Genomic DNA, 14,942 nt, shown 5'->3' on the forward strand with positions numbered 1-14,942 from the left:
AGAAGGCTGTGAGATAACAGCTGACTGCTTTGTCGACGTGACCACATTTGCTAGCAAAAGACAACTTGCTAATCGTTCGCGCATGGGATTTGCCTGAGTCAAACCGTTCAATTGTCTTTCTTAGTTTTGCTTTTTAAGAAAGCGGAGATGATCTATCGGAGTGTGTTACAAAAGGCCTTTCGGCGTTGTGCAAAAACCGCAGTACACAAGGTTTGTGATTTTGCTTTGTGATTAAGGACTGGGAGAGAAGGCCGGTATAGCGATGATTCAATGGGGCGATACAAAACTTTCCGGGGTAGCAGCTACATTCCCCCACAAATGGTGGAATATTTCATTAGACGTTTACCCATTATTTTTATTATTGTTATTATTATTTCAGAGCTATAATGAATTTAGTGCTTAGTTGGGCATCTCCTAGAGGAGCAAGCAAATTAAATAAAATTGGATGTTTGACTATAATTGAGAAATACATAATAATAAACGTATTTGCTGGAAACGTGAAATAGTGACCGACTTTGTACGGGTATGTTGTGGATCAAAATTTTCTTTAGTTTGGTCACTCGTATTTTCATATGATAGTCGTTTATAATAATTAGTTGATTAATAAAATGGGAATTTATTTTTGTAATAATGACCAACATGGCATTTAACCTCATTCAGTTTTAGGAAATATTTACATGTTAGTTAAAACTAAGGGTGCGTACCTATTAGTCTCATTCAAAGTAAACGTCACTGAACTAATAATGATAACCGTCCTATGCGAGCTGCACGGATAGCTCTCCATGCTCTGGTAACTAAAAATATCCACTAATCACATACATAGTATTAGTATTAAACCATAAATGTTGTTGGGCATATAAAAATAACCTCTCCTAATGATATCAAAACAGACAAATCTTTTATCTTATTATACATATATAGAACTCATATATATGGCCAAACAGGTTGCCAATTTAGGTTAAAGTGTCTAATGAAATGCATTCTTATACCATGTCTAATGAAAAGCATTCTTATAACAATTTATAGATTAATTAACTTTCTGCCGTAATATATGGACAAAATCGTTGGCGTCGTTTAGTCTAAACGGAAGACGAATCGGAAGTTGACCATGTCTGCTTTAGGCTGGACAGAGATTTAAGGTGGATTGAAAGAGTTGTGCAGCTTCCGTTGATATTTTACTCCCAGCTGTAAGCTCTTAACTCTTGGCCGCTATGGCATATTTTTCTTTTTCCTTCAAAATTGCATATGTTCAGTGATATTTATTATAGGAATGAGTTTACGTTATTAGTAAATCGAAATGATCGATGATTTGATTTTAGTTTTCAGCAACTGAGCATGTTAGTTAAAACTTATGTTCGTTAAAAAGGGAAAAGCTTGTATATCTCACTTAGACTAAAGTCGTATACCTTAGAATTTACAGCGGCTGGACCATTCCTCCAATACATTTAGCTTTGTTTATCCTTCTAAACAACTGAAATTTTGCCGAAGTATAAAGAGACTAATCACAAGACGAAGCTCGGGTGAGAGCATATCAGTACGCTGATTTTGTCGACCGAAAGATTAGCTAGTGTAGGAGTTTTCTGTACGCATATCAGTCTCTCATTGCAACTGTAGATATACAAAAATTATACCAAAATAAAGGAAAATGAAATAAACTGTATTAATAAACTTAAGCAATTTATGCAATTCATGTATTTCTTTTCAGCCGCACCTATCCTCGATGGCTCCTTTATCTTCAGCAGTTCCGCCTCCACCTACGAAGGGCGAAATGTTATCGCGACAGAAGGAATTACCTCCCTTGCCGTTGCCTCCATTAAAGGAAACTGTTGACAAGTATCTCCACAGCGTGCAGCCTTACCTTACTCCTGATGAACTGAACGTTACCAAGAAGGTAGGTACTGCCGTGCTTTTGAGATATAAAATTAACGTTTTGTGACACGTTAACTTGACGGTAGCTATTGCAGCAAGCGTCAGCTTCCTCATACAAATGTATGACAGAGTTATTGGATGTTTATGTGTACAACTTGTCAAGCAAATCATGGGATCGTTATTGTATCACAGTTAGCTGACGAATTCGTGGCTCCTGGCGGTGTGGGTGAGACTCTTCACAAACTTCTCGCTAAGCGTGCTGCGAAGGAAGACAATTGGCTCTCCGGGTGGTGGCTCAAAGGCGCCTATCTGGGATATAGGAACCCAGTTGTTGTGTATTCATCGCCAGCCATGGTGATGCCTCGACAGGAATTCCGAAGCCCTAAGGACCAACTTGCATATACTGCATCGCTGATTCAAGCTGTGCTTGATTTTAAGGTATAGTACCAATAGAAGCTGCACATGTGCACCGCCAGTTCAGTATGTGGTGTTTATAGCATATACATACAGAAGACTATTAAAGTGCTAGCTCGAATCTGGCAATTGTACACAATTACAGTAAATGGAATCGGTACAAAGGTTTCTACTAAAGGTCAAGTGAAGCCGGCTCCACTACCTGTTATAGCGCATCAATGCTGCTCTATGCACCCGCAGGGAATAGGCTAGTAAGTGAATAGTGATAGAAGTACCTGGCATTCATTTGTATTTGCTAAAAATAACTTGCTTATTATATTGAAGGCCCATATCGACAATGAAACAATGTCGACAGAAGTGCAAGGAACAGCTCCCTTAGACATGATGCAGTACAAGAACATTTTCGCTAGTTGCAGAGAGCCCCACCTTCCACTTGATAAACTTCACTTGGCCAAAGATAGCCGGCATATCGTAATTGCACATCAAGGAAATTTCTACGAGGTACGGAAATCATAGGTATATTAACCGAGCCAGAAGTAAATTTTATTCATTACATAGAATTATCGTTTGTTTCTCACTGAGCCTTATTCTTTTATGATTTCGAGGATGTGGCCTGCATTACAAATCGGTGCGCGTCTGATTGAATTATACTCAATTTTCATTTCGCATAGGTTACAGTATATAGTAATGGGGAACAGCTCAAGACGGAACAGATCCTTGCCCAGTTACAACAGATCATTGAGGATAGCCACAGACGAGGAAAAGGTCACCAGGTAATGAAAAAAAAAAGCAACATCATTAGTCTTTTTTATGTAACGATCTACGACAGAACGTTATGCTACAGTGCGCTCCGGACAGACCTTCTCTCTCGTTGTCCGTGTTGGCTCCGTTTCGACAGTATTAGGTCAAGAAAAATATAATTCAGCCTTAAATCAATAAACGCTGGACATATTATATTACACATATATAACAATGTTGAAGCCTTGAAAAACAACTCGCAGCGTTTTCCGTTAGGGAAATTGTTTTGTTTTACAATGTGCACTAACAGTACCTGTTCGGGCGTGATTTTAGGTCGGAATACTGACAACATGGCATCGTGATCTTTGGGCAAATTCCTTTGCAAGGCTGTTTGAGAATCCTACTAATCGCGCAAGCCTAGCCACCCTCAGGTAACGATCGAACGTTATCATTGTAGTAACACAACGAGAATTAGAGCAACGGGTGGGAGTGGCATTAGGTGAAGATCGACCGAAAGAAAAGATTGATTTAAACAACAAGAAAGTCTTTACAAATAGGAATAGTATAAAAAGCTTTTGAGAAAATGCCTATTTCATGCACACACTATGCGAATCACTAACATTGCAGAAATAATAGTTAAATAATTAATATATTTAGTGTTTACATATTATCGTTGCATATTTTATCTTGACAAATTACAGATCACGTTCATTTTGCCAAATGATCTCAAGATAACAAATAATAATAATAATTCTATGCTTTTAATGAAGGATTTTGTATATTTGTTTATATAAGATGCCACGAACATTCCGTTGTACGTTGAACTAGACACTTGGAAAAACGACCTGTCTGAGGGAGATCATTTTATGCGAAAAAGATACCACCCACATTTTAGACTCTAAAGTAAATTAAATAATTAAAGTAAGATAATCAACGGTATCAAAGTAATGGTTTAAAAACAATCGGCACCGAGAAATAGTGCATCTGATATGGAACCATGTGATGATTGGAGCATGGTAATAAAATATTTGAAGCAACGTTACCAAATTATTTTGATAATGCTGGCGAGTCGTTAAGACAGAATAATGCCACAATATAGCAGTGTAATTTAACGGTTTTCATGATGCGCTACGTTTATTTATTTATTAAAAGAAGGAAATGGCATCAAAATAATTTTGAGGGGTTAGAAACAAGGCTAATGATGAATGAATTAACGAGTCGATAGGGGTCCACAAAGAGAAACAGACGGAGGCATGTTTACCATGGCGCTGTTTGTTACCACATAGTGTGGATGGCTACTGATGCATATTATAATGTTTAGTTTCTCATTTGTATTCTGTGCATTGGAAGAAAGGTTTGAAAAAGAGATTGTTTAGTTCCGATACGTATGACCAGCGAATCCCATTTTCTCTTGAGTGTAGGGATGCCATCGCGCTTGTGTGTTTGGATGACCCACTAAAAGATGTACATCTTCCGTGGGAGAGCGTAGCTGCCCATCAACTTTTAGATGGAGGTATAGATGGTGTAAACGCTGGAAATCGATGGTGCGATAAAACCATCCAGCTTATTGTCGGTTAGTATCTTATTCCAGACGTAAAAATCGAAGCATCTATAGCTATTTCAGCATAAATCGGTTTGCTCCCTAACGGAACCGCGAATTTGAAAAGATGCAAATGGATATCGTATTTAAAACCCACCTCAGAACTAAGCACATAATTTATGTTATGTATTTGCCTAATTCCTACATATAAGTATCATATTTTCGTCAGTACAAATATGCACCCAGTATAAGTTAGATAACTTTTAATGGACAGAACTGTTTTTTTTAGTTCAAATATATCTTGCTCTTTGGCGAAAAGCTATTTCGAAAACTTACTGTAGAATAATTGTTATTTTACGCGATAGTTTTGCATCCATTCTGTAACATTATGATATATGGATAATATTCTCCTTAGGAGTGGAAGGCAACGTCGGCATTCTCTACGAGCATTCACCTGCAGAAGGGCCCCCGGTTGCCAATCTTGTCGATTTCTGCGTGAAGCAGGCGTCTATCTGGCCTCTCCCCGCTAAAGATAGTCCGTGCAAACCCAAGCATTTAGAATTTATTATCAACAAAACAGTAAGAACCTTTAATATGTTAATATGTTGAGTGCAACTTTATCTTACGATCTATTGCGCCTAGCGGCAGTTTTGGATATCAACTCAAAAATGCTAGTGACAGAGTTCTTGTTTCGTTTATTTTTATAGCTGTAGATGCATTTTCGACGGAATGACGCTACTCTTACTAAAATCAAAGCAGATGACAAATAAGCACAAAAGATTACATATATATATATATATATATATATATTTTAGATCTAATGATATGTTTCCCTATTTATCTAAAGACAGATAAAATAGCAAATTTTGTTTGTGATGAGCTGGATGAATCACACGATTTCTAGCTCATGTTAAAGGAGAAAAATAATTCTGTTCAATATGCTGCTCTTACAGATCGAAGATGATATTGAAAAGGCTCGTTCGGACTTGAAGACTCTGACAAATGATCTCGAACTGAATCTTTATTCCTACGAGAAATATGGGAAGGACTTCGTGAAGTCGTGTAATTTAAGTCCCGACAGTTTCATCCAAATGGCTATACAATTAGCATTTTACAGGTAATCGAAATATATGAATAGAAAGAAAGTTTAATCTTTAAAAATATAAATAAATTGATCGCTGCAACGGTTCGATTTTGATCAAAAGGGCACATCAAAAACCAGGAGCCTGTTATGAGACAGCAACCCTCCGAAGATTTCTCGGAGGACGAACAGAAACTATCCGTAGCTGTTCTCAGGAGAGCAGCGACTTCTGCAGTAAATTCCTCGACTTGGAGACAAACGCCAAGGTCAAAGCGGAGAGTTTAAGAAAGGCTGTCACCGCTCATAAAGCTTATACGAATATGGTGCGTAGACGACGGTTTGTTTTACTTTCGTCATGAGCCGACTGAGGTGGTAGGTATCATTAGCCTAGCATCAAATGCTTAATAGTACCGCATGTTTGTGTACATTCTCAGGAAAAAGCAGTTCAACTAAAAATTTAATGTTCGAAGAAGAAGAAGAATACTATAAGTAATTTCTTAGAAGAGATCCACAAAATCGCATGCTGCTGAAAAAAGGAATTTTATAATCGTTTCAACAGGCCATCCGTGGACAGGGTGTAGATCGTCTTTTCTTTGGCATGAAGATGATGGCTGCCGAGGCTAACATACAAATTCCGAGCTTTTTCTTCGACAAGGCCATGGTCGTCTCAACACACTTCCGTCTTTCTACCAGTCAGGTATGTATTTACAGCATCTAAGCGCGTTTAATCCCCTTTGACAAGGGTAAATCAGGGGGAATAAAGGGAAATTGTCATGACCATCTCAGCCTATTGAAGTTTACGACATTCGGTAGATGCTTTTTTTTTCTTAGGATACTTCATTTTCTAATTGTTTTGTCATGCCATGCCTGTTTAGGTGCCAGCTAAATCGCGTTCCGTGATGTTCTACGGACCCTTGGTACCCGATGGATACGGTTGCTGTTATAATCCCATGAATAATAGAATCCTTTTCGGTTTGTCAGCGTTCAAAAGCTGTGCCACAACAGATCTATCAAGATTTCGTGATTGCCTTGAGTATAGTCTTAATGTAATGGGCGACTATCTACGAGCCGAAAGTATAACGTCAAAATTATGAGCAAGGTCCAGTTTCTCGCTGAAAGTAAAGCCTCAAACGTACACAGTAGTACAACGAAGATTTACCACTAATATGTGTTAATCTGGCTACAAAACCTGTCATACCTTCACGCTCTGGATGTCTAGCTGCTGACAATAGACAAAGCACAAATGTGGACTCAAAAGCATCTCCATGGGTACTCGCTTGCCGCTAAAAGGTGAAATATAGTAAAAAAATTTTACACCAGACAGCGTTCAGGAAAGTAAGTAACAAGATGAATCCATTGATTCTAATGTCAAAAACTCACCTGAAATCTGTGTGTTAAACAAGACTGGTTGGTGTGCCAAACAAGCGTGCTACATTGAAGTCGCGCGTGCAGTTTTTTTTCCAGATATTTTCGAAGTAAAGCGTTTTACAACCGTGTGTTTAACTATTTACTGCTGAATTTGTAATAAAAAAATCCTTACATTTCTTGTGGTCGTAAAAATTATACAGCGGTATCTTTTATTCATGTAATATTCCAATATGTACAACGCAAAGTACCTACCTATAAAAGGAATACTCTACTGGAGATCGGATAGTATTGTTTCACTTATTTGTGGGAGTTGGGGGGCTTTTATAGACTGAGGAGTAGTACTCCTCCTCGAGTTCATACAATTCGGCAGCCATATCGTCTCTTAAGGCCATCAGGCGTTGATCACACTCATGCTGAACGTTGCAGAACCTAAAAGTAGGGACAAAAATCAGTACAGTGAACGAGTTAGTTCATGCGACCCCCACCCGCGTTTACATCAAATTGTAATTATGTTTTTTCTTTATAATTTCTCATAGTACTTCATAATTAATACGTGCACAATTTCCGTTTGACTTAACCATGTTGCATCATAGTAAATCTCGGAGATAAGTTTTCAGATCGTTTTACACAACGTTAGATTCATATGGTTATAGGCTTCTAAAGTCATTTTCATAGCTGCTTCAGATACAGTACCTCTGCCCCGACGCTTGGATAGCATCGTTGATGAAGGGAAAATCATTAAGGATCAAATACTGCTTAATATCAGCGATCAATCTGACGAGTTTTTCCCCAGCGCGGACCATATTGGCTGCCCGCACACTCATCTCGTATTGATCTTCGGTACATTGAAGTTGTCTCAGAACCTGTAACGTTCGCTACCTCATGTTAGGATCGAATGAGCTACATGTGAGAGAAATTGTCGTTTGCTCTTCTGGTGTTTTTAGATTTCCACTTCCAGAGCCATCAGCCTGATAGATGTAAAAGACGCATGTGGTTTGGATTGTATGATCTCCATTCCATGCAATCATGCTCTAGCTAGTTGATAATATGTAGCTTATAGACCCTTCTTGACCTTTCCAAAACCTAAGTTTTCTATCTATCTGTAAAACCGTAGATAGATGTACAACTCTTATCTAAATCGTTTTGTTTGCGCGAAGTCCTACAAAAATCAAACAGATTACTTCACATTGTACCAGTTCTCAAGGTACAAGCACCTAATTGTGATTAATTGTGTGCTTCTAGTTACGAATTTATTTCTGCATTATCCAACGTCATTATCTATTATTTATCAATCATAACTTCTATGAAGTTTCACTGTGTTTTTTTAGCAAAATATTTTTCTGATGATTTCCTGGACATTGTTTTTGTTACCTGCCCTTCTTCGTCAGCAGTGGGAACTTTACTGCTTTTCAGGATTTCCTGGAAATTGTCGATCATCGCTCGGATATCATCTTTAAGGCGTTTTTGGTAGCTTTTTAGAAGGGCCTCTTTATCCCGTGAGCCACCTGCACCGACGGTTCCGGTTTTCGCTTGTGACATACTGATACGCGGATGATGATGGCCGAGTCCTGTTTGTCCTTACTGTCGGCTGAAAGTAAACTTCAACAATCAAAAACCTTATACCCAAATTGAGGTGTATACTCATGTATCTACTATTGCCAGAGTTGAAAAAATTCAGGACCAGTAAGATCAGAAGGTCGTTAAATGAGCCAAGCAAAACCTTCTTAGTATAGCTCCGGTTACCTCTACACTATGTATTATAGTGTATTCTTTATTGCTATTGAAGTAACACAAACGCTATCTCAACATTCTGCTACCAATGAAGACAAATAAAGCTTTATCCAAGCAAACTCAATTTATTATTATTCACTAACAAAATTCAATGTACAAAAACTAAATAGGTCTTGTTATTTTTCATCTGGTCATAATTATTATTCGATTGTTAATAATATTTACAATGGTTGTCATAATCATCATTGTTTCGGCTGTATGTATCACAAAGAGTGGAAGTAGTCGCTATACGAATATATATGTGTCTGTATGTGTATATACCTCCATATATGCTTGTAAACGTGTTCGACAATTGGCCAGTTCCAGAATAACTGTGTCTCACAATCAGACTTCTCACGCACAAAAAGCAAGTCCTAGAAGATACATTCGTGACACCTAACATTACTATTTGACGCCATTACAATTTTTGTACAAAATGATAGCATACATATATATATATATTAGTTGTCAAATTTTTGTTAGGTTACCGTTTGTAACACAGAATCTGTTGTACTATGTTCTATTCTAACAGATTCAGTTTATGGTTTTGTCCTTCTCTGATTTTGACAAATTAATGATATCAATGAAAGTGTTTTCGTTACTTGCCGTCGACATATTGTGAATAGCAAGCGACTGCCAATCACGACGTAAAATGATTTCTTAAGATTCAATGAATCAATAATTTCAAGCCAATGATACCCTAGCTTTATAGTATTCATCTTATATGGCAAGTAATGAATTAAATGTGACTTGCAGGGAGTCCATTGTGTTTGTTAGAGCAACTGGGGCAGCTAAACTTCGAAGTGAAACAATATAACTGACCCCACACACAAATTCGGGTTCAAAATTTATCTGCTGGCGTTTTTTTGTGCGGCTTATCTCTTTTGATTTTTAATGACTTGCTTTCAAAACTCATCACTCCAGACCCCGTCGACGTCGCTGTCTTCGTTGTTAACTTCCGATTCCCGATCATCTTCCATTTCCATCTCGTAGCTCTGTTCTCCTCCGACCGACTGCTCAACCATCTGAATGCCTTTTTTCACCTGCGGGTTATTGGGATCGAGATTGAGGGCGACACCAAAATGGAACAGAGCTTGCTCTGGTTCATGTACTTTGTGTAGAAACTCACCTAAGAGTCTGTGCAATTTTGGTGTACTACCAACTAACTGCAGCTTTTCCTGCAAAAGCTGTACACCCGCTTCGTAGTTCCTGGTCGACTCGTAAATTTCGGCTAGCGAATAGATTGCCGGCAAATAGGCAGGTCCGTGAACGAGGGCTCGTTCTAGGTATGTTTTGGCTTTGTCCTGTTGGCCAGGGTTCTTGATGAGTACATCCGCTCGAAGTGTGAGGGTTCGAGCTGTTTGCCCCAATTGACGGGTGGCATTCGTCGCGGCAATATGTGCGTCAGGCAAACGGTTTTCTGCTAGGTACAGCGATACCTGTCCCATATAGGGTTCAAACCGGTACGGGGCGATTGTCTGCGCTTCATTATATATGCTTACTGCAGTCTGTCGCACCCCATGGGAAGCAAGTATTTGCGCTTTTAATAAAATTGCTTCGACGTGTCTGGGGCTTAGCTCCAACGCCTTGTCGCACATACAACGAGCTCGAGTATACTTCTGTCGTAAGTAGCACTGATAACCAAGTGAGATGTACGTTTCCGGGTGATTTTCACTAAGAGTAGCCAGATGATTGCTAAGCTGTTCAAGTTCTTTGACCTTCTTTTCTTTGTACAGAAGGGCCGCGTAGAGATCCATACCTCGAATTTGGAATTTATCAGCTTTTACAGCACGTTCGAAAGCACTTATAGCTTTGATGTCTTCTCCTTGAAAATAGTTAATTTTAGCTATCATCATGCTGACATCATAACTGCCTTTTAACTGTAACGACTGGTCCAACGTTTCAAATTCGTGCAAGGCTTTTGGCAAATTCCGCGCAAATAATTCACCCATTGCTGCAACGAAGGCGGGCATCCATTCCATTGTAAAATGTACGCCTTTTGAAGTAATCAGTACTGCTACCTCGGACACTTTAACGTTTAACTCCAACAAAGCGTTAATGGCTGCCAATGCATAGGGATTTGTCCTAAGAACTTCTTTGTAACACAATATGGCTGCTCGGTCATTACCCTGTCCGTGATAGAGTTTCGCTAATGTCATATTAACCCGCGTTGAACGTTGTTTTGGCGGAATACCTTCCAGAGTACTTATGGCCAATTTTAACTCTCTCCGACCTATAAGACATTGAAAGATACGAAACTGCACATCTGTCTGGGGCGTGACATCCTGATCTTGTTGTCGTTTGCGTATTGTGGACCTCTTTAACTGCAGGGCCTGTTCGAACATCAATTCAGCTTTGCGATACTGTTTCGAGGCAAGGAGAACGTCGCCATACCATATAAGCGTCTGATATCGTTGTACGGGTGAAAAGATCTCATCGCAGTTTCGGTCTACTGTGGTTAGCAGTGAGGACAGGGCTTCAAAATCATCATATAAACCTTCTTCGTAAAGTTGCCGAAGTATTTCAAATGCCGGCGTCGCCATCGCTAGTTCTTCCAGCCTGCTATTGTACTTATTATCCGCACCCGTATCACCCGCGCCAATACGAGGTTGTCGAGAGTCCGGATGGGCTCTCTTTCGCGGAATCGATTTGATGATAGCGGCCAGCGCTGAATCCTTGACGGTGCTTCGTAAAACTCAGGAAACGCCTGGAAGATGGTGTGGGCTGCTGACGATGACCCCAGCAGTTATCGGGCTCGTCGTGATGGCGGATCGTTGACAATGTTGTTGCTGTTGACGCCGATGATGGGTCCCTCTGATCCTTGTTTGTTGTTCAGGCAGACCGGTGTGCGACGATGCGTTGCAGTGGAGGGCCACAGCGCTGCAAGATGACAAGCGGTGTCCCGACACTCAGATCATCAACGATTTTACTCTTCCTGACAGGTGTCAGGAAAGTTTTAAACCATCGAACCGACCATATTGAACCGTTCTATTATCCATCCGTCATACGTATTGCTTCACGAAACTAACTTTAATTGATAATTTTGCAGTGGATAGATGGGCTACAAATTGTAGCATTTACTAACAATAACAATAATGTATCGTCTATCAGCGATGTGCCAATGCAGCAATAGATGTGTAAGAGTTCACGTGTCCATGGCGTGTACAAATATTCCACAGTCGAGGTATCTCTAGTGGCAAGAATAATGACAAGCTGCAACTGAAACGGTGCTTCGTAATGATATTTTTTGCTCATATTTATAAAATTTACCGAACAAGAGCATACAACTAGAACAGCTGCTAGGAGGTGAGGGGTAAAAGGGCTAAAATTTCATTGCACTTGCCAAATATCAAAAGGTTATATTCATGGCCTACATATGTGTCCCTACCTCCTCACTGAATCTAGCTCAAGAACCGTATACCAAATACACCGTATAAAATATATATACCTGTTCATCTAAAGTTAAGTAATGTCGCCGACTTACCTTGTCTTATAGGCCGTATAGTCCTGCGTGCGATATAAAAACTGTACTCGCGCCCCCAGAGTTCCGTACTCGTGAGGAGTGTTCTTGGCTTCTCAACACAATTGTTATTCTATAGTCGTTAGTTGCGTGATACCTTGGGCTGTGTACAGTGGTGAACAATAGAGAGCGCCCCCCAATTGTTTACGATTTGGCGAGCAGCGCCATTTTCCGGCTGTGTCGAAATACTTTCTGAATAACAACCACACTACAACCGACATACACTGACTTCAATTCCAAACGGGTTATGCAAAGCAGCCGAACATTATTTTTCTGATGCACATGTATAAATACACTGTTTTTTAATAATACGATGAGCACTGTAATTTCTTTTTTGTCAAGAAGAGAAAAGTACTTACTTATAAGTGAACTTTTTATTTTTGGTAAATTCGAAATAAGCGCCAATATGAAACATTTTCTTTTTCGTGATTGGTACTTCATAGATTAAATAATTTGCAAATCAATTCAGCCTGAAACCTATATGCTGCATCAACTATACGGCATATTTGATCTAGCTTCTTTCAACTGAAAGCTGGAAATACCGTCCAGCATAGAGGGCGCTCTGACCGCTCCGCCATCTTGGACAAACAGGGAACGCAAACAGGCCTTTTTTTCTACAACCGCATACTGGTGAGGGTGTGCCTGCGCGTATCCGTGGAAATCGGTAATATTCAGCCACGCCCAGGGTTAAAACATTTTTAGCATGGTACGTTTTGAAGCCTTTGTCTAGACGGTTTACTTTCAAATACTATCTATGAAGTTGCTGAGCTTTATAAATAATAAATAAATTCTTTGTCAAATCGCTCTATTGTTCTCAGCTATACCTCGTGCTTCTACGTTTACATATGATGCACATTGAATCTCTTCACCTGATTGGCCCTTATAAGCAGGGTTTAAACGGATGTGAACTTCACTTCTGATCATTTTCATTTCTCTAAGATGGTCTAGTGAATATTGAGATTGTGGTGCTACTTTAGTGAGACACATGTGCATTTGTTTTGTTCCTACAGCCTCCTGCATCAAAGTCCAAGGGCAAAAAGAAGATTGCCCCCGCTCCTTTGTTAAGCAAGAAGAGTGCGGGAAAGAAGCAGTTAAACCCGTTGGTTGAGAAGCGACCCAAGAATTTTTCTATTGGTGAGTGAAGGCCAATGATGCTCAATACGGTGTGCTGACAGAAATTGTGCCAACTTCATTAAGGACTATGCTGTTAAGAAGACACGTGGTCTTTTTTTGGTACTACCGAGGTTATTAATCTGTCACGTGCATCGTACGTCGATTTGATGGATGTGAGCTAGGTCATGAGGTCTTATTGGGCCGTTCTCCGGTCGGTGACGCGCATCGTCGAGAAAGCGCTAGGCCGAGAGAGCTTCACTCTTAGTGTGATGGATATACCGTGGTCAGCCTTGTGTGGCATGGTGAGATTCGCTGGTTTTTATGACTCCAGCGAAAGGTATTTGTGCGATACGCAAGGAAGTAACAATTTTTTGTGTAACTCAAATTCATGAAAAACAACAGTTTTTTTACCTTTTTAATTCTATGCTGTATTTTTTTCGTGTAATGTTATTAATGTTACCATCGTCTGATGCATTACAGCTGATTAGCATTTGACAAGTGTGAGCTTTTAGCACATCAACATCTATAGCACAACAATATTCTACAGGGGAACACCATAGCTATTTAAATAACGCGGGTTTAACGCATCATGTGCTTAACAAACCGTATTCAAAGCAGTTGCCTTAGGCGACATAAACGTACAGCTTTGCTCCGGAACATAGGAAAAGATTACAAAATCATAGTATCTCTGCATTTTTATTTCTCCACAATACTAAGCGTACGCAAAATCAGTTACAAATGTTTTTTTCCTTATTTAAGGCCAGGATATCCAACCGCGGCGTGATCTCACCCGTTTCGTACGATGGCCCAAATACATTCGCTTGCAGCGCCAGAAGGCAATCCTGTACCAGCGCATCAAGGTTCCCCCTGCAATTAATCAGTTCACGCAGACCCTTGACAAGCAGACAACTGTCAGTCTTTTGAAATTACTCGAAAAGTACCGGCCAGAAGACAAGAAGGCGAAGAAAGAGCGTCTTCGTGCTCGTGCCGAAGCCAAGGCTGCCGGTAAGGCCGATGAGCCTGGAAAACGTCTTTTGAGCGTTCGCATGGGTGCCAACGCTGTCACCACCCTAGTGGAGCAGAAGAAGGCTCAGCTGGTAGTGATTGCCCACGATGTCGATCCCATTGAACTCGTTTTGTTCATGCCAGCCCTCTGCCGTCGTATGGGTGTTCCGTACTGCATTATTAAAGGCAAGGCACGCCTCGGCACTCTCTGCCGGAGGAAAACCTGCTCTGCTATCGCGTTGACTGGGGTCAATCCCGAAGATAAGGGTGCTCTGTCAAAGGTAGTAGAGTCCATCAAAACCAACTTCAACGATCGCTTTGATGAAATCCGTAAGCACTGGGGTGGCGGTGTTGTCTCAAATAAGTCGCAAGCCCGTGTTGCCAAGCTTGAAAAGGCTAAGGCGAAGGAGCTTCAACAGAAGGCTCAAATTTAAATGGACGTTCATGATCCACAGCAGTACTGATCCGAGTATTTTACCAAATAAATTCGAGCAAAAAAAGGATAGCTGTTGATTAACTTAAAA

At 40.0% G+C, this 14,942-nt stretch overlaps 4 protein-coding genes across 7 annotated transcripts; 2 read left to right on the forward strand and 2 right to left on the reverse strand.

Annotated features, from left to right (window-relative positions):
- The first annotated feature begins 12 nt into the window (after positions 1-12).
- Positions 13-7,205, forward strand: LOC111262954 (carnitine O-acetyltransferase). Of its 3 annotated transcripts, none has more exons than XM_022837595.2 (12): positions 13-210; positions 1,706-1,891; positions 2,062-2,307; positions 2,608-2,784; positions 2,955-3,056; positions 3,355-3,452; positions 4,443-4,594; positions 4,977-5,140; positions 5,515-5,678; positions 5,767-5,965; positions 6,202-6,339; positions 6,518-7,205. In XM_022837595.2, exons 1-12 carry the CDS (start codon positions 148-150, stop codon positions 6,734-6,736), a joined length of 1,908 nt encoding a protein of 635 aa, XP_022693330.1. In that variant the 5' UTR covers positions 13-147; the 3' UTR covers positions 6,737-7,205. The 3 variants fall into 3 exon arrangements, with proteins under 3 accessions (XP_022693330.1, XP_022693332.1, XP_022693331.1); XM_022837596.2 differs by lacking the exon at positions 13-210 and adding an exon at positions 311-523; XM_022837597.2 differs by lacking the exon at positions 6,518-7,205 and having other exon boundaries at positions 5,515-5,623.
- Positions 7,184-12,407, reverse strand: MED22 (Mediator complex subunit 22). Of its 2 annotated transcripts, none has more exons than XM_086969373.1 (4): positions 12,265-12,407; positions 8,382-8,598; positions 7,704-7,873; positions 7,184-7,439 (listed from the first exon to the last, which is right to left on the reverse strand). In XM_086969373.1, exons 2-4 carry the CDS (start codon positions 8,547-8,549, stop codon positions 7,304-7,306), a joined length of 474 nt encoding a protein of 157 aa, XP_086825499.1. In that variant the 5' UTR covers positions 8,550-8,598; positions 12,265-12,407; the 3' UTR covers positions 7,184-7,303. The 2 variants fall into 2 exon arrangements, with proteins under 2 accessions (XP_086825499.1, XP_086825500.1); XM_086969374.1 differs by having other exon boundaries at positions 8,382-8,609; positions 12,265-12,368.
- APC7 (anaphase-promoting complex subunit 7) lies at positions 8,847-12,402 on the reverse strand. The gene is made up of 2 exons (XM_022837599.2): positions 12,265-12,402; positions 8,847-11,660 (listed from the first exon to the last, which is right to left on the reverse strand). The coding sequence occupies exon 2, from the start codon at positions 11,321-11,323 to the stop codon at positions 9,686-9,688; it is 1,638 nt and encodes a 545-aa protein (XP_022693334.1). The 5' UTR covers positions 11,324-11,660; positions 12,265-12,402; the 3' UTR covers positions 8,847-9,685.
- A 450-nt stretch (positions 12,408-12,857) lies between the features above and the next one.
- RpL7A (ribosomal protein L7A) lies at positions 12,858-14,942 on the forward strand. Its single transcript, XM_022837603.2, has 3 exons — positions 12,858-13,006; positions 13,311-13,434; positions 14,173-14,942. Exons 1-3 carry the CDS (start codon positions 13,004-13,006, stop codon positions 14,850-14,852), a joined length of 807 nt encoding a protein of 268 aa, XP_022693338.1. The 5' UTR covers positions 12,858-13,003; the 3' UTR covers positions 14,853-14,942.

This window comes from Varroa jacobsoni, unplaced genomic scaffold (genome assembly GCF_002532875.2).
Source record: "Varroa jacobsoni isolate VJ856 unplaced genomic scaffold, vjacob_1.0 scaffold_715, whole genome shotgun sequence".
NCBI classification, from domain to species: Eukaryota; Metazoa; Arthropoda; class Arachnida; order Mesostigmata; family Varroidae; genus Varroa; species Varroa jacobsoni.